This window comes from Scyliorhinus canicula, chromosome 15 (assembly GCF_902713615.1).
Source record: "Scyliorhinus canicula chromosome 15, sScyCan1.1, whole genome shotgun sequence".
Lineage (NCBI taxonomy): Eukaryota > Metazoa > Chordata > Chondrichthyes > Carcharhiniformes > Scyliorhinidae > Scyliorhinus > Scyliorhinus canicula.
The window spans coordinates 58,770,496-58,793,941 of NC_052160.1; the positions used below are offsets into that span (position 1 = coordinate 58,770,496).

Genomic DNA, 23,446 nt, shown 5'->3' on the forward strand with positions numbered 1-23,446 from the left:
GTTCCACGGCCGTAAAGGGCAGGAACCCCTCATTTAAATGTATTTTAGTAAATTTTATTATTATTACTGGGCCTCCCCACCACGTGATCCCCCCTCACTCGATATTCATATGTCGCCGATGTGACAACATGTCGGAAAGTTTTAGAACAGGTTTGGCAAAACGGGAACAGCTAAGGGGATCCCTCTGGGGGCTCAAAATTAATTATAGCCCCCAAGGGGAAAGGGACATGTCCTGGCACTGCCCCCTAGCCAAGAGGTAATGCCATGGCTGGACTCTCGTGGATGCCCATGTGGGGTGTTCCATTAATGTGTGGTGGGGGGCGGGGGGTGGGATCGGGAGAGCGAGCAGTGAGGGAGAAATTGTAGGCATGGAGGGGAAGTGGGCACGGAGGGTGGGGAATGCCAGCGATACTTCCGCAGTGATGAGGGGGCGTGATGTTTGGGGGGGGTGGGGAGTCCCATTATAGGGGCCATCAGTCTTATTTCAGATTGGTTTAAAGATGGTACCCCGATCTCTGTAGATCCGGATGCCAGCTCTATCAGGGCCCACCCCACCAGAGTGACGTCGAGGGAATACCTGTGTAGTCTCTGTAATCCATTCTTCTAATTTAACCCTTTCTAGCCCCATTATTTAGATTATTGAGAGAACAAATCCAAAACGTGTTCGGAGCCTTAGTCCATTATGTGCACTGCATGAAGTGGAAGATGGACATGAATGGAATGATGATAGTTTTCTTACCTTTTGAACTTGAATATTGTTCACTATTTCAAGGGAAAACTGTGGTGATTGTATATCAGTGTAGATGCAATACAACTGAGCAAGCACTAGAGGGAGCACGGGAGAGCCATTAATACAGAGGAACAGGAAGTGAGGAGACACTTCACAGAAGGGGGAACTCAGCATTGAGGTAGCTGTAAGTTAAGCACTGAAGACAGAACAAACTCACAATAGAGCATCTACTCCAACTTTGAGACTACGAGCTTTATTAAGACACAAGGAACAACACATGGTACCAGCAGTGGCTTCAGATGCTTACTACAAGATTACTCAAGGAACAGCTGCAGACACGGAAAGACCAAAATGGCAAGAAAAACTCCTACCGGGCATTCGACTTGGGAAGACCTTGCTTATTCGATGATGTGGGTTGGAACCCCACCTCAGCTGGACATAACCGGTAATGTAAGTAATGCCTGGAAAAGATTTAAACAAGTGTTTGATATATATATCATAGCTAATGATTTAGCAGCAGCCTCAGACGAAATGAAAATAGCACTGCTCATCGCAGGACATGAAGCTAGAGAAGTATATAATGGCTTTTAATACTCGAAGGATGAAGACAGCAACAACTTAAAAATAATACTTTAAAAATTTTGAAGAGTACTGTATGGAATTTGAACAGCACTGTATGCTCAGAGGCCAAACTGAACAGGGACTGAGTGATGCAAAACTCAAACAATCACTATCAGAACAGAAAGGGTTCAGTCTAGAAATCACGAGTGAAAAGTCCAGATCGAAAGGAAAGAGTAACATGAACTTTTCACAAAGACAAAACGCTGAAATCCAGTTTAGATCAAAAGGAAAAAGTAACTTGAACTTCTCACATAGACAAAACGCTGAAATCCAGTTGAGATCAAAAAGAAGTAACTTGAATTTTTCACAAAGACAAAACGCTGAAATCCAGTTCAGATCGAAAGGAAAGGTAACTTAAACTTTTCAGAAAGAAAAAACACTGAAATCCGCTGTAAAATGGCGTCGGAGCACATTTTACAGTCTCAGGGCAACAAAGGATGAAATTCTGCGTCTGCGCATGCGCAGGAAACAGAAGCCGCGCATGCGCAGTTACAATCAGCCGTTTTGCGTTCTGCGCATACGCAAGCCGTACATGCGCAGTTAAAAAAAGTTTTGGTTGCGGATCGTTACGTGCATGCCCAGTTGAAAGGAACGAGTGCACCATTCGAAGGTGGTTCTGCGCATGCGCAAGCCACACATGCGCAGTGGACACAAAACCGCACAGTAAAGGAAGGCCGATTTGCACATGCGCAATTGATTCCTATGCATGACGTCACGAGCGTCATGACGTCTGAGGACCCGGACCACGCCCACTTAAAAGGGAAATGCCCGAAAATTAAAAACAAGATACTTAAAGCTGTAAAACCCAATTTTCTTATCTCAAAAGACAGAAAAACGCCTGAACTTACACCAGCAGTTGAAAATAACTCTCACAACACCCTGGAACAAGCAATCTGCACCACCCAAAGTGAAGAGAACAAAAACAATTCCAAAACAAAAAAAGATGAAGAAAACGATACCAAATCCGAAACAAAAAAAGATCATTTGTTTTTCGAACAATACTACTCCTCCAGAAGAGGAGCACCAAGAGTCCAGAGAGACCATGTCAATAGAAATCGTGAAGATTTTGACTCCAGAAGAGGAGCACCAAGACCAACAAGAAAATGAAATCGTGAAGAATTTGACTCCAGAGGAGGAGCACCAAGAAAGCAAAGAAGAGGAATTAAATCCACCGCAAATTACTCCAGAAGCGGAGTACAAAGACCAACAAGAAAATGAAATTGTGAAGAATTTGACTCCAGAAGAGGAGCACCAAGAAAACAAAGAAGAGGAATTAAATCCACCACAAATGACTCCAGAAGAGGAGTACAAAGGAAGCAAAGAAGAGGAATCAAATCCACCACAAATGACTGATGTCACCAGCATCAATGAAACATCAGATCATTCTCACCATTCTCTAGACGAATCTTTCAATGTTACAGATTCCACTAAGGACACTCGCACCAATAACTGTGACAATGACTCAAATTATCCACACGGGACACTCATTGAGCACAAGAAGAAAAACAAAAACCACAAGAAGCAGAGCAGAAACAAGAACAACAACAGCAAGAACAAAAGCAACATGAAGCGCAATAAGAACAATAAAAATCGCAAGAAGCACTGCAGAAACAAGAACAGCAACAACAAAAACTACAAGAAGAACAACAAAAACAACAAGAAGCATAACAAAGACAGCAATAAGCACGACAAGAACCAAGACAGAAACGACAAAAACAACAAGAACGACAACGAAAACATCAAAGACTGAAACAACAACAATGAAACTACGACTTGTACAAAATGGTACAACTCTGCACATGAAGGACAATGCCACAGCACACTGCAAAACAATGACAAGACTACAAACATGCCATGGGATGACAATGAATCTCACAAACTCACATCTGCTCCAGAACACGCAAGCACACCAGCTTCCAAGGCAGATAACACACTAAATCAATACCACAAGCACAAAAAAAATGTCCATGTCAGTCAACATCAGTGGTTCGACCATTCAAACACGTATGACGTATTGGTTACTTAAAATAACAAGAACACCGACAACATTCACAACGGAGTTGCAATAGCAATATCACCACGTCAACAACGAAAAAGAAAAAATTCAATGAACAAATTCATCAAGTTTGTTTTTATGAAGATTGGACTCATAAATATAAATTGGCTTTGTAAAATATGCAATAGCACCATCACTTGTACAGATACACATATCGTAAGTAATCTAACTGTTTTGTACAGTTTTCTTTAACAATGTACAGAAAATATGTAAAGAAAAAAGGGGGGAGGTGGTGATTGTTTTTCAGTGTAGATGCAATACAACTGAGCAAGCACTAGAGGGAGCACGGGAGAGCCATTAATACAGAGGAACAGGAAGTGAGGAGACACTTCACAGAAGGGGGAACTCAGCATTGAGGTAGCTGTAAGTTAAGTACTGAAGACAGAACAAACTCACAATAAAGCATCTACTCCAACTTTGAGACTACGAGCTTTATTAAGACACAAGGAACAACACAAAAACTATTGGCGAATTGCAAAGTAGGACAAATGATAGACAAGCTGTATGCAAACCCAATTTCATTGAGGTACAATAGTAAATAACTATTAATTCAGATTGTATGAATAAAGCATACTGACGTTCAGTGAAAGAAGTGAATGCAGGTTAGTACCATGTTTCCTAATTCTATCAAACAAGTTTTTAAAGAAGTTGCGATATATATTAGCTTCTCAAACGTATTGGTCTTCGCAGTGGGAGCATCCGCAAACCCAGTTCTTAACAACCCTTCCAGATTATTGCGATGGCAGTACTGATGACGAGTAAGCACCAGAAATGCTTAAAGAAGAGCAGAGATCGAGTTCAACTTAAGTAGCACTCAGAGGATTGTGAAGGTATTAGACAGAATATGTGGCAACAGTCTAGAAGCTCAGTTTACAGATACCCTTTACACTCAGTTTTTATTATTACCTGCCTGGATCAGATGGATCTGGCCACTTACAATGGCAAAATCTTGGGCAACTTCATCAATTTCTCAGCACTATTATCCATGAAGTCCAATAGCAGAGTTTTCATATTGAGTTACTGTTCAATCCACAGAGACAGTACAGACCAGGAGCGAGGAACCGCTCCGGTACTGAGTGCGTTGCAGGAAAAAGTGAAAAGTTTGCAAAGTAATGTTTCTCATTTCCATTTGAATTAAATGTACTAAGGCCAGGAGCTTCTGTGGTGGGACCCGCTGCGGGAGATTCAGCAGCCCAGCCAAACATCAACTGATTTTCAGCAGGACCGCACAATCCCAGTGGGAGCAGAAAAGCCCACTCTAAACCTTTCAAGACTATTATTTCTCAAGTGCTTGGCCCCAGACATTATCAGCAGTCTGGATCAGAGGTCTGTGGATGTTTTCAATGGCGAAACAAGAAATCTCCACTTGCTGTTACCAGATAAGTGTCATTAATCCTGTAGCAATTGGTTATGTAACCCAACATGTAATCCTTAATTCTCCAGAACACAACACCGTCTCCGGCAATCCATGTTGAATTGTGTCCCCTGCTAAGAGTTAACATAGAACAAAGAACATAGAACGATACAGCGCAGTACAGGCCCTTCGGCCCACGATGTTGCACCGACATGGGAAGTCAAAAACTAAAGGCCATCTAACCTACACTATGCCATTATCATCCATATGCTTATCCAATAAACTTTTAAATTCCCTCAATGTTGGCGAGTGCACTACTGTTGCAGGTAGGGCATTCCACGGCCTCACCACTCTGCGTAAAAAACCTACCTCTGACCTCTGTCCTATATCTATTACCCCTCAATTTAAGGCTATGTCCCCTCGTGCTAGCCACCTCCATCCGCAGGAGAAGGCTCTCACTGTCCACCCTATCTAACCCTCTGATCATTTTGTATGCCTCTATTAAGTCACCTCTTAACCTTCTTCTCTCCAACGAAAACAACCTCAAGTCCATCAGCCTTTCCTCATAAGATTTTCCCTCCATACCAGGCAACATCCTGGTAAATCTCCTCTGCACCCGTTCCAAAGCTTCCACGTCCTTCCTATAATGAGGCGACCAGAACTGTACGCAATACTCCAAATGCGGCCGTACCAGAGTTTTGTACAGCTGCAACATGACCTCATGGCTCCGGAACTCAATCCCTCTACTAATAAAGGCCAACACACCATAGGCCTTCTTCACAACCCTATCAACCTGGGTGGCAACTTTAAGGGATCTATGTACATGGACACCGAGATCCCTCAGCTCATCCACACTACCAAGAATTTTACCATTAGCCAAATATTCCGCATTCCTGTTATTCCTTCCAAAGTGAATCACCTCACACTTCTCAACATTAAACTCCATTTGCCACCTCTCAGCCCAGCTCTGCAGCTTATCTATGTCCCTCTGTAACCTGCAACATCCTTCCACACTGTCTACAACTCCACCGACTTTAGTGTCGTCTGCAAATTTACTCACCCAACCTTCTGTGCCCTCCTCTAGGTCATTTATAAAAATGACAAACAGCAACAGCCCCAGAACAGATCCTTGTGGTACGCCACTCGTAACTGAACTCCATTCTGAACATTTGCCATCAACCACCACCCTCTGTCTTCTTTCAACTAGTCAATTTCTGATCCACATCTCTAAATCACCCTCAATCCCCAGCCTCCGTATTTTCTGCAATAGCCGACCGTGGGGAACCTTATCAAACGCTTTACTGAAATCCATATACACCACATCAACCGCTCTACCCTCATCTACCTTTTCAGTCACCTTCTCAAAGAACTCAATAAGGTTTGTGAGGCATGATCTACCCTTCACAAAACCATGCTGACTATCCCTAATCATATTATTCCTATCTAGATGATTATAAATCGTATCTCTTATAATCCTCTCCAAGACTTTACCCACAACAGACGTGAGACTCACCGGCCTATAGTTACCGGGGTTATCTCTACTCCCCTTCTTGAACAAAGGGACCAAATTTGCTTCCCTCCAGTCCTCTGGCACTATTCCTGAAGCCACCGATGACATAAAAATCAAAGCCAAAGGCTCAGGACTCTCTTCCCTGGCTTCCCAGAGAATCCTAGGATAAATCCCATCAGGCCCCGGGGACTTATCTATTTTCACCTTGTCCAGAATTGCCAACACTTCTTCCCTACGCACCTCAATGCCATCTATTCTAATAGCCTGGGTCTCAGCATTCTCCTCCACAACATTATCTTTTTCCTGAGTGAATACTGACGAAAAGTATTCATTTAGTGTCTCGCTTATCTCCTCAGCCTCCACACACAACTTCCCACCACTGTCCTTGACTGGCCCTACTCTTACCCTAGTCATTCTTTTATTCCTGACATACCTACAGAAAGCTTTTGGGTTTTCCTTGATCCTACCTGCCAAAGACTTCTCATGTCCCCTCCTTGCTCGCCTTAGCTCTCTCTTTAGATCCTTCCTCGCTTCCTTGTAACTATCAAGTGCCCCAACTGAAACTTCACGCCTCATCTTCACATAGGCCTCCTTCTTCCTCTTAACCAGAGATTCCACTTCTTTGGTAAACCACGGTTCCCTCACTCTACCCCTTCCTCCCTGCCTGACTGGTACGTACTTATCAAGAATACGCAATAGCTGTTCCTTGAACAAGCTCCACATATCCAGTGTGCCCAACCCTTGCAGCCTACTTCTCCAACCTACACATCCTAAGTCATGTCTAATGGCATCATAATTGCCCTTCCCCCAGCTATAACTCTTGCCCTGCGGGGTATATTTATCCCTTTCCATCACTAACGTAAAGGTCACCGACTTGTGGTCACTGTTTCCAAAGTGCTCACCTACCTCCAGATCTAACACCTGGCCTGGTTCATTACCCAAAACCAAATCCAATGTGGCCTCGCCTCTTGTTGGCCTGTCAACATATTGTGTCAGGAAACCCTCCTGCACACATTGTACAAAGAACGACCCATCTAATGTACTCGAACTATATCTTTTCCAGTCAATATTTGGAAAGTTAAAGTCTCCCATAACAACTACCCTGTTACTTTCGCTCTTTTCCAGAATCATCTTCGCCATCCTTTCCTCTACATCCCTAGAACTATTAGGTGGCCTATAGAAAACTCCCAACAGAGTGACCTCTCCTTTCCTGTTTCTAACCTCAGCCCATACTACCTCAGAAGAAGAGTCTCCATCTAGCATCCTTTACGCCACCGTAATACTGTCCTTGACTAGCAGCGCCACACCTCCCCCTCTTTTGCCCCCTTCTCTGAGCTTACTAAAACACCTAAACCCCGGAACCTGCAACAACCATTCCTGTCCCTGCTCTATCCATGTCTCTGAAATGGCCACAACATCGAAGTCCCAGGTACCAACCCATGCTGCCAGTTCCCCTACCTTATTTCGTATACTCCTGGCATTGAAGTAGACACATTTCAAACCACCTACCTGATCACTGGCACCCTCCTGCGAAGTCAAATCTGTGCTCCTGACCTCTATACTCTCAATCTCCCGTACCCCAAAACTACAATCCAGGTTCAAGCCCCCCCAAAGAGCACTAACAAATCTTCTCCCCCGGATATTGGTGCCCCTCGGGTTCAGATGTAGACCATCCTGTCTATAGAGGTCCCACCTTCCCCAGAAAGAGCCCCAGTTATCCAGAAATCTGAATCCCTCCCGCCTGCACCATCCCTGTAGCCACGTGTTTAATTGCTCTCTCTCCCTATTCCTCGTCTCACTATCACGTGGCACGGGCAACAACCTAGAGATAACAACTCTGTTTGTTCTCACTCTGAGCTTCCATCCTAGCTCCCTAAAGGCCTGCCTGACATCCTTGTCCCCTTTCCTACCTATGTCGTTAGTGCCAATGTGGACTACGACTTGGGGCTGCTCCCCCTCCCCCTTAAGGACCCGGAAAACACGATCCGAGACATCACGTACCCTTGCACCTGGGAGGCAACATACCAAACGTGAGTCTCTCTCGCTCCCACAAAATCTCCTATCTGTGCCCCTGACTATTGAGTCCCCAATTACTAATGTTCTACTCCTTTCCCCCCTTCCCTTCTGAGCAACAGGGACAGACTCCATGCCAGAGGCCCATACCCCATGGCTTACCCTGGTAAGTCGTCCCCCCCACAAGTATCCAAAATGGTATACTTGTTACTCAGGGGAACTGTCACTTGACAACAGCCCCTCCACAAACCACCTTCAAATTAGGCTGACCGCACTGCACGTATGCAAATTTCCCCAGAACAGCTGATCAGTAGCTCTGCTCTGCTGCCCTCTGCTGGATGCTTACCTTCACTCAAACTCCTCAGGTCTTCTTCGCAGGTACACCTTCAAATTAGGCTGACCGCTCTGCACGTATGCAAATTTCCCCAGAACAGCTGATCAGTAGCTCTGCTCTGCTGCCCTCTGCTGGATGCTTGCCTTCACTCAAACTCCTCAGGTCTTCTTCGCAGGTACACCTTCAAATTAGGCTGACCGCACTGCACGTATGCAAATTTCCCCAGAACAGCTGATCAGTAGCTCTCCACTGCTGCACCCTGGCTAGTGTGTCCTATCTATAGGATGCACTGGAGTGACTCACAAACTCGGCCACCAAGGGCAAGGGCAGCAGGTGAATGGGTACACTAGCACCTCCAAGTACCCCTCCAAGTCACACATCATCACCTCTGGATGAAAATTCTGGGACTCCCTATAACAGCGCATGGGAGCACTTTCACCACACTAACCCCGGCGGTTCTAAAAGGTGGCTCATCACCAGCTTCTCAAGGACAACCAGGGACGTGCAATAAATGCTGGCCTTGCTAATGACACCCATGGCTCCAAGGTTGAAATAAGAACGTGCAAAACTGGCAAAATGAGGAAAACAAACAAATTCTCAAAAACCAAAGAGTGACAAAAAGAACTTCCATTATGAGGTATCAACCAGATTCACTCCCAGTTGTATCAGGTGGCAAAATGAGTTTCTCTAAACTGAAACATGCAAACTATATCAGTGCAGCAGATAACCAGTTAAGTGTTGAGATATACTGACGAGAAGAAGAGGACAAGGAGAACCACTTTGATCTACACTTCCAAGATCTCCCAGAACAATGGTCTGATCACCCCGGATAGAATGTCTTGAAATATTGCCTGTCGTTGTATGCCAATGGAATGAAATGCTTTGTAATTTTAATACCAATTTCTGTGATTATTGTCTCAGGGTCAGGACACGTAACGAGGTTAACTTTGGGCTAAGTAGTACAAGTGAAATTAAAGCCTTAACGGTATTGGCACCAACAGAGTGCTTTGATCTAATGAGGCACCGACTCACGGTCAAATTGCAATTCGATAGGATTGTGAAACAATGGGAAGAGAATCGGCGAATTCTTACAGTTAGAGGCATAAAAGGCCCCAACTAAATCTACAAAAGTAGGATTGTAATAGGCAGGAAATTGCAACCTTGTATGGTCCGAATAAAATAGAAGATAAAAATATCTAGACAGGAAATTGCCCAAATGGTAGGAAAAATATTCAGAATTCTGCCTGACTGTAGTTCTTTCTCTCATTCATAGTCAAACACGGTCAGGACTGAAAGAAAAATAGGCAACGTGGTTAATCAGCAGAATGGCTGCTCAAGTCCTAATCAGTTAAAGGAAAATTGTATTCAGTTGAAGGAGGGAAAACAGAAAATAGAAGAAAGAGTAAAGAAATCTAGAGACAGAGAAGGGTCACTGGCAATGAGAGGCATTCTAGGAGCCAAGGCCTAAAGGAGGCCAGAGGTGATTTAAAGAGAAAAAGAAAATAAATATTTTGCTGTGGCAAGAGAAGCCACACTCTGGAAAGTTACTTGAAATATGAGCAACCACAAATAGCCGAGGAATGGAGGTGTTGAGAGGAAGTTGAGAATTCCAATCAGGAATCCCAGATCATCAGGTATTCCCAGTTAGAGCAAGAAAAACATTTTTGGACTCTACGACCCAAACTGCACATCTTTGGACAGTGGGAGGAAATGGGAGAGCATCACTTTGACAGAATACGAGGTGATGCAGCTGACCTTTCTGGGGTGGATGCAGAGAATCACCTCTCCCAACAACCGGATCACAGTTCCATCATTTCATCAAATCCTGACAATCGCAGTGAGTCAAATGTACTCTGAAATAGTTTAAACTCGTCCACTGACACTGTCATTCATTTCACTCAGGCATCAGCAGATCAAGGCCGTCCAAGCAGCTGATCCCCCAGAGCAGGTCAGAGGTTGAGGGGGCTCACAAAGAACCATACCAGCGCTCACCCGCACCTCCAGCAGCGCAGTGGGGGATAGCTCGAGTATAGACTCGGGGTCACTTTCTGGAGAACACCTCATTGACATGTCCCCGCAGCAATTGGAAGCAGGAACAGCCCAGGTCTCCGGCACTCGGAGGGCTGCTGGGGCCCAGCTACCTGCTCAGTCCCAGTCAGTCAACGGGCCTTTGGAAGCAGCTACTCACTGGTGGAGATGCAAAGGGAGGCAGTGGAAAATCAGACAGAGCTTCAAAAGTCACTCAGCAAGGCAGCACGGTGGCGCAGTGGGTTAGTCCTGCAGCCTCACGGCGCCCAGGTTCGATCCCGGCTCTGGGTCACTGTCCGTGTGGAGTTTGCACATTCTCCCTGTGTTTGCGTGGGTTTCACCCCCACAACCCAAAGATGTGCAGGGTAGGTGGATTGGCCATGCTTAATTGCCCCTAAAAATTGGAAAAAATGAATTGGGTACTCTAAATTTATTTAAAAAAACAATCACTCAGCAGAATAGAGCCCTGATGGAGGAGTCCGTTCGCATTGGGTCTGATGTTGTGGCTCTGATACAAGCGCCTTGAGCTCACCATGGGAAGGTTGGTGAGCACCATGGTTACCTTTGTCCAGCAGACCTTGCCAGATTTGTAAATCATTAATAGGATTGTATGATGGGTAAGTTTTGATCCCTTATTCCTCAAGGGACAACAATGGTTGACGGCTGCTCATCAGTAACAAGACTCCAGCGGAATCTGGGTCTCCGCACTATTAGTGTCCAATGAGATGCCCAGGCTGGTCGACATCCCATTTGTGGCAGTGTTTGCATCATTAAATAGCGTCAAAAGCATCAGGCTACATCTCATATCGCTGTTGTTCCTTGTTGGATTTTAAGTTGACAGAAAGAGCACTTTCGCAGTTCACCAACGACCACAGGTAAGTTCAAATGCTAGCGAGTCATGAATTCAGAATGTCCAGGGAGGTGGTGGCATAGTGGTATTGTCACTGGGCTAGTAAACCAGAGACCCAGAGTAATGCTCTGGGGAATCCAGGTTCAAATCCTGCCAATAAAAATCTGGAATTAAAAGTCTAATGATGACCATGAAACCATTGTAAAAAACCATTTGGTTCACTAATGTCCTTTAGGGAAGGAAATCTGCCATCCTTACCTGGTCTGGCCTACATGTGACTCCAGACCCACAGCAATATTGTTGATTCTTAACTGCCCCCTCAAGGGCAATTAGGGTAATAAATGCTGGCTGCAAAAGCCTGTGACACCCATGAGCAAATTTTAAAAAGGTGTACTCCCGTACCAGCCTCCCCGAACAGGTGCCGGAAGGTGGCGACTCGGGGCTTTTCACAGTAACTTCATTTGAAGCCTACTTGGGTCAAAAAGCGATTTTCATTTCATTTCATTTCTCAGCGATGGTGCGGCTATCCCCTGAAATAACAGGAAATGGCTTGGAGGGATAAAGATGTTTCCAGATGATCCAACTGAATTTTAATTCTCCTGGAACCTGTCAGCTATTAAAGTATCACGGGCGCCTGTTCGGGGTGCGATGATGGACGAAGCCACATCCTATGTGAAGCGGGCCTCCCTGATCCTCCAGGCTTGCCAGACACTCGCTGCTGCTGTGAGTCCTCCCCAGGATCGTCCTCCAACCCTTCCTGGTCTGGCGCCTTCTCATCCTCCTCCTCCTCCGAGGTGGCCACGTGTTACTCCTCCTCCACCTTCAGAACCTTGCCCCGCTTCTGTGCCAGGTTGTGGAGGCCACAGCAGATCACCACAAAGCGGGTGACCCTCCAGAGAGTGTACTGTAGTGCACCACCTGTGCGGCCAATGCATCGGAACCGCATTTTGAGGAGTCCGATGCACCGCTCAATGGCAATCGGGGTGACCACATACGCCTCATTGTATCAGGTCTCCACATCAGTCACCGGCCTCCGTACTGGTGTGATTAGTCAGGTTCTCGGTGTGTAACCCTTATCTCCCCATAGCCAACCGGTCATCCTGGAGTGGTCCTTGAAGAGGCTGGCCATGTCTGGCTGCTCTAGGATGTAGCTGTTGTGCACATACCCTGGGAAGCTTGCACACATGTACATGATTGTCATGTGGTGGCCAGACACAGCTGGATGTTCAGGGAGTGAACCCCTTCCTGTTGATATAGGGCCCTCCCATACAGCCCAGCGAGCGCAAGGCAACATGTGTGGCATTTATTACCCCTTGAACCTGGGGCAACCCGGGAATGGCGGAGTGTATATAGTTCGCTGCCTGTGATATTGCCTTCCGCAGTGTTCAGGCACAGTGCCCAGGCATCAGTCTGATTGAGATGCGAGGCAATAACTCCCACATGGGAATCCACTTGGGAGCTGTAAATTGCTCACTTGACTACGATTTCCAATTTCCAATTAGCAATAGCCTTCAGCCGAGTGGTCAGAGGCCTCCGCGGTCAGTGGGAGTTATGGGTGGTTGCGGCCACATTCAGGCTGGAGCTAGGGTTGTCCCCGGAACGGGAAGACATGGGAACGGGTGGCATAGTGGACCCACTGACACTGATACACCAATCTTCCCTTCCCCGCCCCCTCCGCCCCCCACCATGGGTGGGCACCCCCCCATGCTCCGCACACACCCCCAGCTCCGCACACCCCCCATCACCGATGGCAGGATACCCCAACTGAAACAGGCCCCCCGGGGGTTATCCTCTGCTCGAATGTCTACAAATAATTTAAATTTGTTTTGCCTCATTTGCATACAATGATTTGCTGTTATTTGCAGGTTGACTTATTCATAGAATCATAGAATTTACAGTGCAGAGGAGGCATTCGGCCCATCGAGTCTGCATCGGGCCTTGGGAAGACCACCCTACTGAAGCCCACACCTCCACCCTATCCCCGTAACCCAACCTAACCTTTGGACACTAAGGGGCAATTTATCGTGGCCAATCCACCTAACCAGCACATCTTTGGACTGTGGGAGGAAACCAGAACACCCGGAGGAAACCCACGCAGACATGGGGTAAAAGTGCAAACTCCATACAGACAGTTACCTGAGGTCATAATTGAACCTGGGACCCTGGAGCTATGAGACAGTAGGTCTAACCACTGGGCCACCGTGCCGTCCCTTATCACATCTTTGACGGGATTGTCTCATAATTTTGCTGGTTGCCCCGTGTTCTGTATTTTTTCTTCCAGGGGTGGCATCTGTCCCGTACCTCTAAATGGAGTCTCATCTTGCAGCTCCCTGGTTGATTTACACAGCTGAATTGCACTCCTGCCAGCGGCCACAAGGTGGCATGTGAGGCAACAAAGAGCAACCAATCTGGGTTGGTGGCAGGTTTGAATCCAACGTCATTCAGTGAGTGGAATATTCTTAAAGCCCAACCCCTCCCAACTCTCACGATCGCCAGCATGCCCTCCCGCCGCCATTGGCCCATGATCAAAGAATCCCTTATTTTTATTTCAGAAGAGTTAGTCACCCTGGTTATTTTAACTCCATCCGTGGTAAGTAAAGAAAGACTTGCATTTCAGATCATCTTTCACACAGCCTTGCAACATCCCATAGCACTTCAGAACAAAAGTACTGACTATTCTGAACTGTAGTCACTTGCAACACAGCAAGTGTACTTTCCTTACAAAAGCAAAATATTGCAGGTGCCGGAAATCTGAAATAAAAGCAAAAAGCACTGGGAATACTCAGCAGGTAATCATAGAATCATAGAATTTACAGTGCAGAAGGAGGCCATTCGGCCCATCAAGTCTGCACCGGCCTTTGGAAAGAGCACCCAACTTAAGCCCACACCTCCACCCGGAACCCTGCAACCGCACCTAACCTTTTGGACACTAAGGGACAATTGATCACGGCCAATAAGATAAATTGCCCTTAGTGTCCAAAATTGCCCTTAGTGTTGGGTGGGGTTACTGGGTTATGGGATAGGGTCGAGGTGTTGGCCTTGGGTAGGGTGCTCTTTCCAGGAGCTGGTGCAAACTCAATGGGCCGAATGGCCTCCTTCTGCACTGTAAATTCTATGATAATGATTACCTGCACATCTTTGGACTGTGCGGGGAAACCAAAGCACCCGGAGGAAACCCATGCAGACATCTGGGGAAAGTGCAAAGTCCACACAGACAGTGACCCAAGCCTGGAATCAAACCTGGGATCCTGGAGCTGTGAAGCAACAGTGCTAACCACTGTGCTGCCATGCCACCCCCAGGTCAGACAGCATCTGTGGCCAAAAGTTCATCTCAAGCTGAAAGCTGGTTTCCCTCCACAGACACAGCCTGACCTGTGGAATCCAGCACCTTTTGTCTCGGTTTAAATGTTCATTCCTCACAGTTTAACATTAAATCTGCAGGATGGGAGAAGGAGAGTGGTCTGTCCCTTCTCTACCCCCAGGAAATGTGTGTTACACATAAAACTCTAGAGATTAAAGTTGCACTCTATTGACCTGGCCACGCACTTTATTCAGACTCTGAACCCCCAGCATGACAGACAGTGAGCACAAGCATATTTCAAGCTGGAGTATGCCATCCAAAGACAATAAGACATAGAAGCAGAATTAGCCCACTCGACCCACCCAATCTGCTCTGCCAATCTATGAGATCGTGACTGGTCTGATATAATCTTCAATTCCACTTTCCTGTCTTATCCTCATAACCTTTGGCTCCCTTACTGATTAACTATCTGTCTATCTCAGCCTTGAAACACCCAATCACTACACCTCTCTACGATAAAGAATTCCATAGATTCACTGTACTCTGAGAGAAGAAATTCCCCATCATCCATCCTAAACGGGTGTCCCTTACTCTGAAATTACGCCCTCCGATCCTAGACTCTCCCACAAGGGGAAACAACCTCTCAACATCTACCCTGTCAAGCCCCCTGAGAATCCTGTATGTCTCAATAAGGTCGCCTCTCATTCATCTAAACTCCACTGAGTACAGGCCCAACCTACTCAACCTCAGTCATATCGGTTCTGGTCCCCTTATCTAAGGGAAGATATACTGGCCAGACAAGGTTCACTAGATTGATCCAGGGTATGGAAAATCCCTCCATTTTCGTGATGTACACACGAGGACCGCACCCCTCCCAAATCTCTGTGCTTTCTGCAGTCTTTCTCCATTTAAATACAATTCAGCTCCTTTCTTATTCAGAACAAAGTGCATAACTTCACATTTTCCTACATCATATTCCATCTGCCAAGTTTTTGTCCACTCACCTAACCTGTCTATATTCCTCTGGAAAAAACTCTGTGTCATCCTCACCAGTTGCCTTCCTACTTTTTGTGTCATCTATTGGTCTGAGCTACTCCAGACACATCAAAAAGTATTTTAAACACTGACATTTAGCCTAAGGTGTTGTACTTCTTGCAGAACCAGTGACTGGATTTGATTTTCCCAAGCCCGTGGCGTGGCTCATGATGTACTTGTCCAGCGACATGGATAGTTTGTCTGCAGGCATGGGTGATGGCTGAGGGCAGCCTTCTGAGCTGAAGGATGAGAGGGAGCAGCAAGAGAGTTGGGAGGGAGCATGAGCAACGGCTACAAGAGGGTAAAGGAGGAGGTAGAGGAAGTACCACCCACTGTGGGTATACAGCAGTGGTGGGAGACCTGCGGCCCGGGGGCCATATACAGCCAATTAGGTTTCTGAGTGCGGCCCATGAGATGTTTTGTTGACCATTGCCCACGCGCAGAGTTGCCACATTCCCCTTGTTTCCGTCTGTGTAGCTTTTTCTCTAACTGCTAAGACTGAAGTGATACACATATAAAACAAGGGCAAGTGAAGTGAGGTGCATGTTGACTGCTCACAACATTGACTGTGAGAACCGTGCAGACTCTATGCCCAATCAAGGCATGACTATGCTTCATACCATTTGAAGTTCATGACAGTTCTATGAAGTTATGAATGATTAAGGATTTTTTATAACCCTTTATGAAATACTCAATGTATATTAAATGTATTTAAATGGGCCATGGTTAGTGAACAAGCCTGATTTCAATCTCGCGCCTCACTGAGATGAAGGAAAGCCACTCAAGCGGCCCACTCACTAGCCTAGGTTGCCCATCACTGGCATAGAGAGTGCACTTTCCTCATCACCAACCTCACTGAGGAACAATGTCCACAGCGCCTTCACCATGGTTTCACCAAAGGTTCACAAAGGAGGCCATCACTGAGCCACGTCAATGGTTGCAGCCAGAACTGGAGCCTGGCACTATCGGGCCTAGCGAGCCCTGGCTGTTGGCTTGAAGGTCATAACCTTTGTTCTGTGGGCTCGTCCCAAAGCTGCAGCAGGTGACATCAGCGACATATCTCGATTTGCAGTCCACCGCATTGTGTCAGGAAGCTCTTGCCTCCCCTGTTTCCATAGAGATCCAGCAAAGTAGGGCGAGATGGCACTCGACTTCAGCTACAATGATGGCTTCCCCAGGACACAAGGTACAGTGGATCACACCTACATTGCCTGGCAACGGCCACACTCGTTCATTTCCTTAACATGCAGGTAGTTTAGGACCGCAGGGTGTCCCAAAGTGTTTTACAGATCAGAAAGAACTTTTGAGGCATGGCAACTGGAGTAAAGTAGAAAATGTCGGATATTGAATGTAGAAAATGCAGTTTATGGGAGCTAACCCATCAGTATATAACAAACACAACTGTAAAACTGTACAAACATTTCAGTATTTAATCTTTTAGAAACAGTTCAATGTGCTTAATTGTGTTTAGCTGGCTTATAAAGTTCTTAAAATGACAGTGAACTTGAAATTAACTTCAAAAGTTGATCCCAAACTCACAGTGCCTCCAGAAATGATTATTTTTCTCTAAGTGCCTAATAAACATAGGGAAACTGAGGACCCAGTAATTCTGGAAAGGAATATTAGCCTCAATCCCTTACCTTAACACCTTGCCAAGGAATTCTCTCTGTCTAAGGAAGTACAAGAGACCTAAATTTGGTTAGATGAACAATTGGTTCCAGTTATATTAAAAGATTTAAGTTCTTGTCACGTTATTTTACATAGATATTTACATAGAACATCCAGTGCAGAAGGAGGCCATTTGGCCCATCAAGTCTGTACCGACCCACTTAAGTCCTCACTTCCACCCTACTCCCGTAACCCCTCCTAACCTTTTTTGGTCACAAAGGGCAATTTACCATGGCCAATCCACCTAACCTGCACGTCTTTGGACTGTGGGCGGAAACCGGAGCACCCGGAGGAAACCAACGCAGGCAGGGGGAGAACGTGCAGACTCCGCACAGACAGTGACCCAGCAGGGAATCAAACCTGGGACCCTGGGGCTGTGAAGCCACAGTGCTAATCACTTGTGCTACCGTGCTGCCCAAGTACTTCAGCTACATCTGTTTGTCTGAGAATGATTTGGAGAGCTTAAATTAAACCAGTCATCAATAACTATTGATCAAGGAAATGAAATCACGAACAGTTTGTTTTTAAATTAATCCACTGGAGATATTGATGAAGATTGGACAATGCAGTGAATAGCATCTTAATGTTGAATAACAAAATCAAGCAAGGTACTATTGGTGATCAAATGTTTTGGATAAAGATCAGGTCCCCTACTGTTGCTTATGGAGACTCTTTTCATTTTGGTTGCTCAAAATTACGAGAAAGGTCAGGGGTAGACCAATCTTCCCTTGAATCTATTCTGCCATTCAGTTGGATCAAAGCAGTGTCTATCCAAAATCCATTTCATCACCTTGAACACCGGTACCTCACAAAACCTGACCACTCTGCTATGAAATTGTCCACTGACTCCCCCCCCCCCCCCCCCCCCCCCCCCGCCCCCACACCCCCCACAACAGTTTCTGTGGGGAAAAGAGTTCCAGATTTCCCCGATGCTTTGTGTGAATTTGTGGTTCCGTCCTGTGATAACCCTCACGGGGAACATGGGAGATCACTCATTGATCTCCCCCATGGGGCTCACGGAGTATGGTTCACATGGTAACTAATGGAGGCCCATCCGGCTGGGATTCGTTAACGAACCTCTTAAATACCGTCCCAGTCCCGGACTGGGAGTTCCTGTTACTCCCGGACTGGGAGTTCCCGTTATTCCCAGACTGGGAGTTCCCGTTACTCCCGGACTGGGAGTTCCCGTTATTCCCGGACTAGGAGTTCCCGTTACTCCCGGACTGGGAGTTCCCGTTATTCCCGGACTGGGAGTTCCCGTTACTCCCGGACTGGGAGTTCCCGTGAGTCCTGGACTGAGTTCCTGTGAGTCCCGGGCTGGGACACTCATGTTGTGTGCGGCGGGTGCAGCTTTACTTTTGAGTTCAAATAAAGTTTGTTTGATCTTTATATTCATGTCTCCTGGATCACTACACTTATGTATCACAGAATGGTTATGCTGCAGAAGGAGGCCATTCGATCCATCGTGCCTGCACCGCCTCACCTAATCAGTATTCTGACTGAGTGCCATTGCCCCTGCCTTTTCCCCTGCACATTGTTTTTATTCAAATAATATTCTAATTCCCTCCTGAGTGCCTTGATTGAACCTGTCTCCAGGCAGGGCATTCCAAAACCCAACCACTCGCTCTCTGGAAAAAGCTTTTTCTCACATTGTGGTAGTAACGACTGCTGTATATATTAGGGTATTTATGGTAAGGCCCTGTACTACAGGTACGGGGGTAGTTCCCTGCCTGCTGGCTCCTCCTGTAGGCGGAGTATAAATATGTGTGCTCCCCCGTACAGCAGCCATTTCGCCAGCTGCTGTAGGAGGCCACACACCTTAGTGTAATAAAGCCTCAGTTGTATTCAACTCTCGTCTTTGTGCAATTGATCGTGCATCACACATCACATTTGCTTCTTTTGCAAATCACTTTAAATCTGTGCCCTCCTATTCATGAACCTTTTCTGAGAGAAAAGTTTCTCCCTAACTACTGCTTCCAGCGCCTAAAGATTTTGAACACCTCTATCAAACCTCCTGAGTTGCCTTGCTCTAATGTTAATGTTAGAGCCCCTTGTTGTGGACTGTCACAGCAGAGGGTGTGGTCTTTCTCTATTTACCCCAGCAACTTCTTTAATCATTTCTAAATGCCTCAGTTATGTCACCCCATAATCTTATATACTCGAGGATATACAAGACTAGCTTACGCAAGTTCTCTTCATAGTCCTTCAATCATCCTTGACAAACCTTTTTTCCATATAGTCATTGCCAATTAGAATGAAAACCCTATTGTGAGAGACTTTGTTTTCTTCACCGCCTAACACTGTATCCCATGAATTCTTAGCATTGAGGTGTTTTTGTAGACTTAAGCAGGATTATCATTATTTATTTTTTAAATTTTAGAGTACCCAATTCATTTTTTCCAATAAAGGGGCAATTTAGCATGTTCAATCTACCTACACTGCACATCTTTGGGTTCTGGGGACAAAACCCATGCAGACACAGGGAGAATGTGCTAACACCACACGGACTGGGATTATCATTAATGACATCATAAGAACACCTCTGGCCATATTTAGGACCATTCACCTACACAACTAAGTGTGGGGCTGGGTGATAGGATTATGGCACACAATTTGGGGCAGCTGGTTAATGAGAACTGGTTCAAGAATGTGGGGTAAATAAGAGTGCTTAGGGTTTGAAATTGGAGTGCTTCTCTAGCTTAAAGGGCAGGATTTATTGACCATTCCCACCAGCAGGATCTCCCGGTCCCACCCACGCTGACCATCCGCCGTGGGTTCCCTGGCAGCGGAGAGTGAAAACATTGGGAGGCCCCGTTGACAGTGAGGGGACCGGATGATCCCTCCGCTAGTTAATGGTGGGCTGCCTCTGCTTTCGCAAAACACGCTATGGGGTGGGAGTGGGAGAGGATCCTGCCTGAAATCTCTTTTTTTTTTAAATTTAAAGTACCCAATTTTTTTCCAATTAAGGGGAAATTTAGCTTGACCAATCCACCTACCTGCACATCTTTGGGCTGTGGGGGTGAGACCCACGTAGACATGGGAAAAATGTGAAAACTCCACACGGACAGTGACCCGGGGCCAGGATCGTACCCAGGTCCTCGGCGCCGTGAGACATCAGTGCTAACCACTGCACCACTGTGCCGCCCCTAAAATCTTTCTTTTGACATTAATCATCTAGTCCTTTTTCTTTTTCCTACCCAAGCAGATTTTGCCAAGCAATGATTTTACCATTTTATAGCCAAGGTAAAGGAAAAGCCCCAATACAGTTATAACGACGGCAATTACATCCATTAAGTAGTACTGATAAAAAGGTAACTCATTGCCTACAGCTCTCAAATGAGCAGCCCCTCTGTGCTTTATCGTATATTCAATCCAGAAAACAGCAAGTTCTACTGGAGCCAGTGGCACGTCTCTGTGTAAGGCAGACATACGCTTCATGTTCTCTCGGTAAGAAGGGTTTTCTATGACCGTCTTCACAGCCTGGTATATAACATTCCTCTTCAAATGAGCCAATTCCAACATGAGTGCAGCTCCCCGGTCTTTGAGGCGCAAAATATTATCAAACTGATCGCCAAAGACTGGGATGCCAACCACGGGGACACCGTGATAAATGGCCTCATAAACTCCATTTTCACCGCCGTGAGTGATGAAAGCTTTTGTCTTTGGATGACTCAGAAGGTCATTTTGAGGAAGCCATTTCATTGTTTTGGTGTTGTTTCCCAATGTTGAGGGCGCCTCTCCAATATAACGCCAGATTACCTTCTGAGGGAGCTGTGCCAGTCCTGCTGCCACCTCCGAGGCCAGTGCTGGCGGAAGCATCCCTACAATACTCCCCAAGGAGAAGATCACAACCCCATCCTCCCCAGAGCTGTCCATGAACTGCTGCAGATCCGGAGACAGGGGCGTGCCCGGCCTGCACTGAAACCCCCCAACGTAGACCAGGTTTGGCATGATTGGCCTCGGAAATTCAAAGATGAAGTCAACCTTCATGAGATAGATATCGGCCTTTCGGTAAAGCTCTTCCATTGTAATGTCGCTTTGGAGATAACGCCGACATAGTTCGTTGTACTGTGGGCTGATGTAGAACCTGCTCATGAAGTCAGTCAGACCGTATACAAAAACATTCTTCAATCTGTCCAAAAACATCATTCTGTCTGTCAAGCGCGAATTTAGCACAGGCACATAGGAAAGTGGGGATGGAGCTACATTAAAGTGGAGATCTCCAGTGGTTGTCCATCTGCCAAAAAGCACTATTGGGATGTCAAGGAAATGGGCCAACATGCCACCAGCTGCATTATATGGATCAGCCAAAACCACATCGAAACCTTCAGCTTTTAGTCGCTGCAGCAGTGCAGAATCCGTGAACATCGCCTTGATGGGCGGGATCATCGCGTCAGAAGTGCGGGAAAATAAGAGGAATAGGCCCCATGCAGCTGAGATGCTGGATCGGAAACCAGTCCCAGCATAGACCGAGTTGAAGATAAAGTTGTGAACTTCGCTTTCAGAAAGCATTTTCTGACTCTGACCTGAGGCAACGTGGATGGTTTCGAGGGCGAAATCTTCGGAGGTTTCTTCGACACTCGTGGAATCGCTGCTCCTCAGCACCGTCACCTCGTGCTTCCTCTCCACCAGCTCCAAGAGCAGGGTTTTCATCAGGAGCCAGTGGCTCCAATCTGCGGGGACAGCCAGGATCCTGGCCGCTTCCATGTCGGAGTGTCTGGCACAAAATAACATCGCACAACACAGAACAAATGTTCCAGGAGCTGCTAATGTCATTTTCAGTCTGAATCTTAAGGCAATAATGAAGAATGTTGTTTTGCGATGCTGAAAGCTGCCCTGTGTAGGTTTCTAATTACAGTTTGCTACACCACCAGCAATGCCAAATATGGACATTGGTCCTGTTCCACAAACTAATTCTTGCCTTGCTCCAACACGTTTACCAAAGTGTTTTAGAAATGAAAGCTCAAAGACAACAGGAAAATATTCTGTGCATTGAAATGGGTTTAAATTTGATTTCACTCATGAAGGAACAGTAGAAATTAAGAGTAAATTCAACACATTTAACTTTGGGACAATGTGGAGCTGGACACTAAATGAGCTACTTTTGTCATCAGTGTTTTCACATGCGCACTGACTACACCCAGCTCCACATTACCACCACCTCTCTCCACTCCCCAACAGTTGCTAAGCTATCAGACTGATTATCCGACATTCAGTGCTGGATAAGCCGAAAATTTCTCCAATTAAATATTTGGAAAACAGAGACCATCAATTTTGGTCCCAGTTCCGAACTCTGCTCCCGAACTTCAATCCCTTTCCTGGCAACCATTTGAGATTAAGCCCGTCTATTTGCAACCTTGGTCCCAAAATGAGTTTTTGACTTCCTCCACTCACCCCATCACTTAGACTGCCTATTTCCACCTCAGTAACGTCACCCCACTTCACCCCTGTCTCAGCTCATCTACTGTTGAAATCCTCATCCACTGCTGAAATCCTCATCCATGCCTTTGTCACCTCTGAACTCTGCACTCCTGGCTGATCTCCCACATTCTACCCTCTGTAAACTGGAGGTCATCCAAAGCTCTGCTGCCCACGCCTCTGCTTTTGGACTTTTGAGCAACTCTGATTTCTCTACCGTTTGGCGCTGTGCCTTTGCCTCCCTCGGCACTAAGCTCTCAAATGCCCTCCGAGCAGCTCTCTGCATCTCTACCTTGCTGCTTTCCTCCGTTAAGGCAAGTTTTAAACCTACCTCTGTGCTCACCTGACCTGACATCTCCTTGTAGTGTTTTCTAATGCTCCAGTAAAGTGCCGTCTGATTTTATTGCATTCACGTTGCCAAAGAAATATAAATTATCCTTGTTGTATTTTTGAATGAATATATTTATAACATAGAATCCCTACAGTGCAGAAGGAGGCCATTCGGCCCAACAGGTCTGCACCAGCTCT

The 23,446-nt window shown here is 46.2% G+C and overlaps 1 protein-coding gene across 2 annotated transcripts; it reads right to left on the bottom strand.

Moving 5' to 3' along the window:
- Positions 1–1,077: 1,077 nt before the first annotated feature.
- Positions 1,078–22,281, bottom strand: LOC119979023 (UDP-glucuronosyltransferase 2C1-like). 2 transcript variants are annotated; one of them, XM_038820996.1, is made up of 2 exons: positions 20,828–22,281; positions 1,078–1,191 (listed from the first exon to the last, which is right to left on the bottom strand). In XM_038820996.1, the coding sequence occupies exons 1-2, from the start codon at positions 22,274–22,276 to the stop codon at positions 1,159–1,161; spliced, it is 1,482 nt and encodes a 493-aa protein (XP_038676924.1). In that variant the 5' UTR covers positions 22,277–22,281; the 3' UTR covers positions 1,078–1,158. The 2 variants fall into 2 exon arrangements, with proteins under 2 accessions (XP_038676924.1, XP_038676923.1); XM_038820995.1 differs by lacking the exon at positions 1,078–1,191 and having other exon boundaries at positions 20,637–22,281.
- Positions 22,282–23,446: the final 1,165 nt, after the last annotated feature.

What these genes read in the sequence shown, in the direction of transcription:
- LOC119979023 (XM_038820995.1), bottom strand. Translation starts at nt 22,276, where the DNA reads ATGACATTAGCAGCTCCTGGAACATTTGTTCTGTGTTGTGCGATGTTA.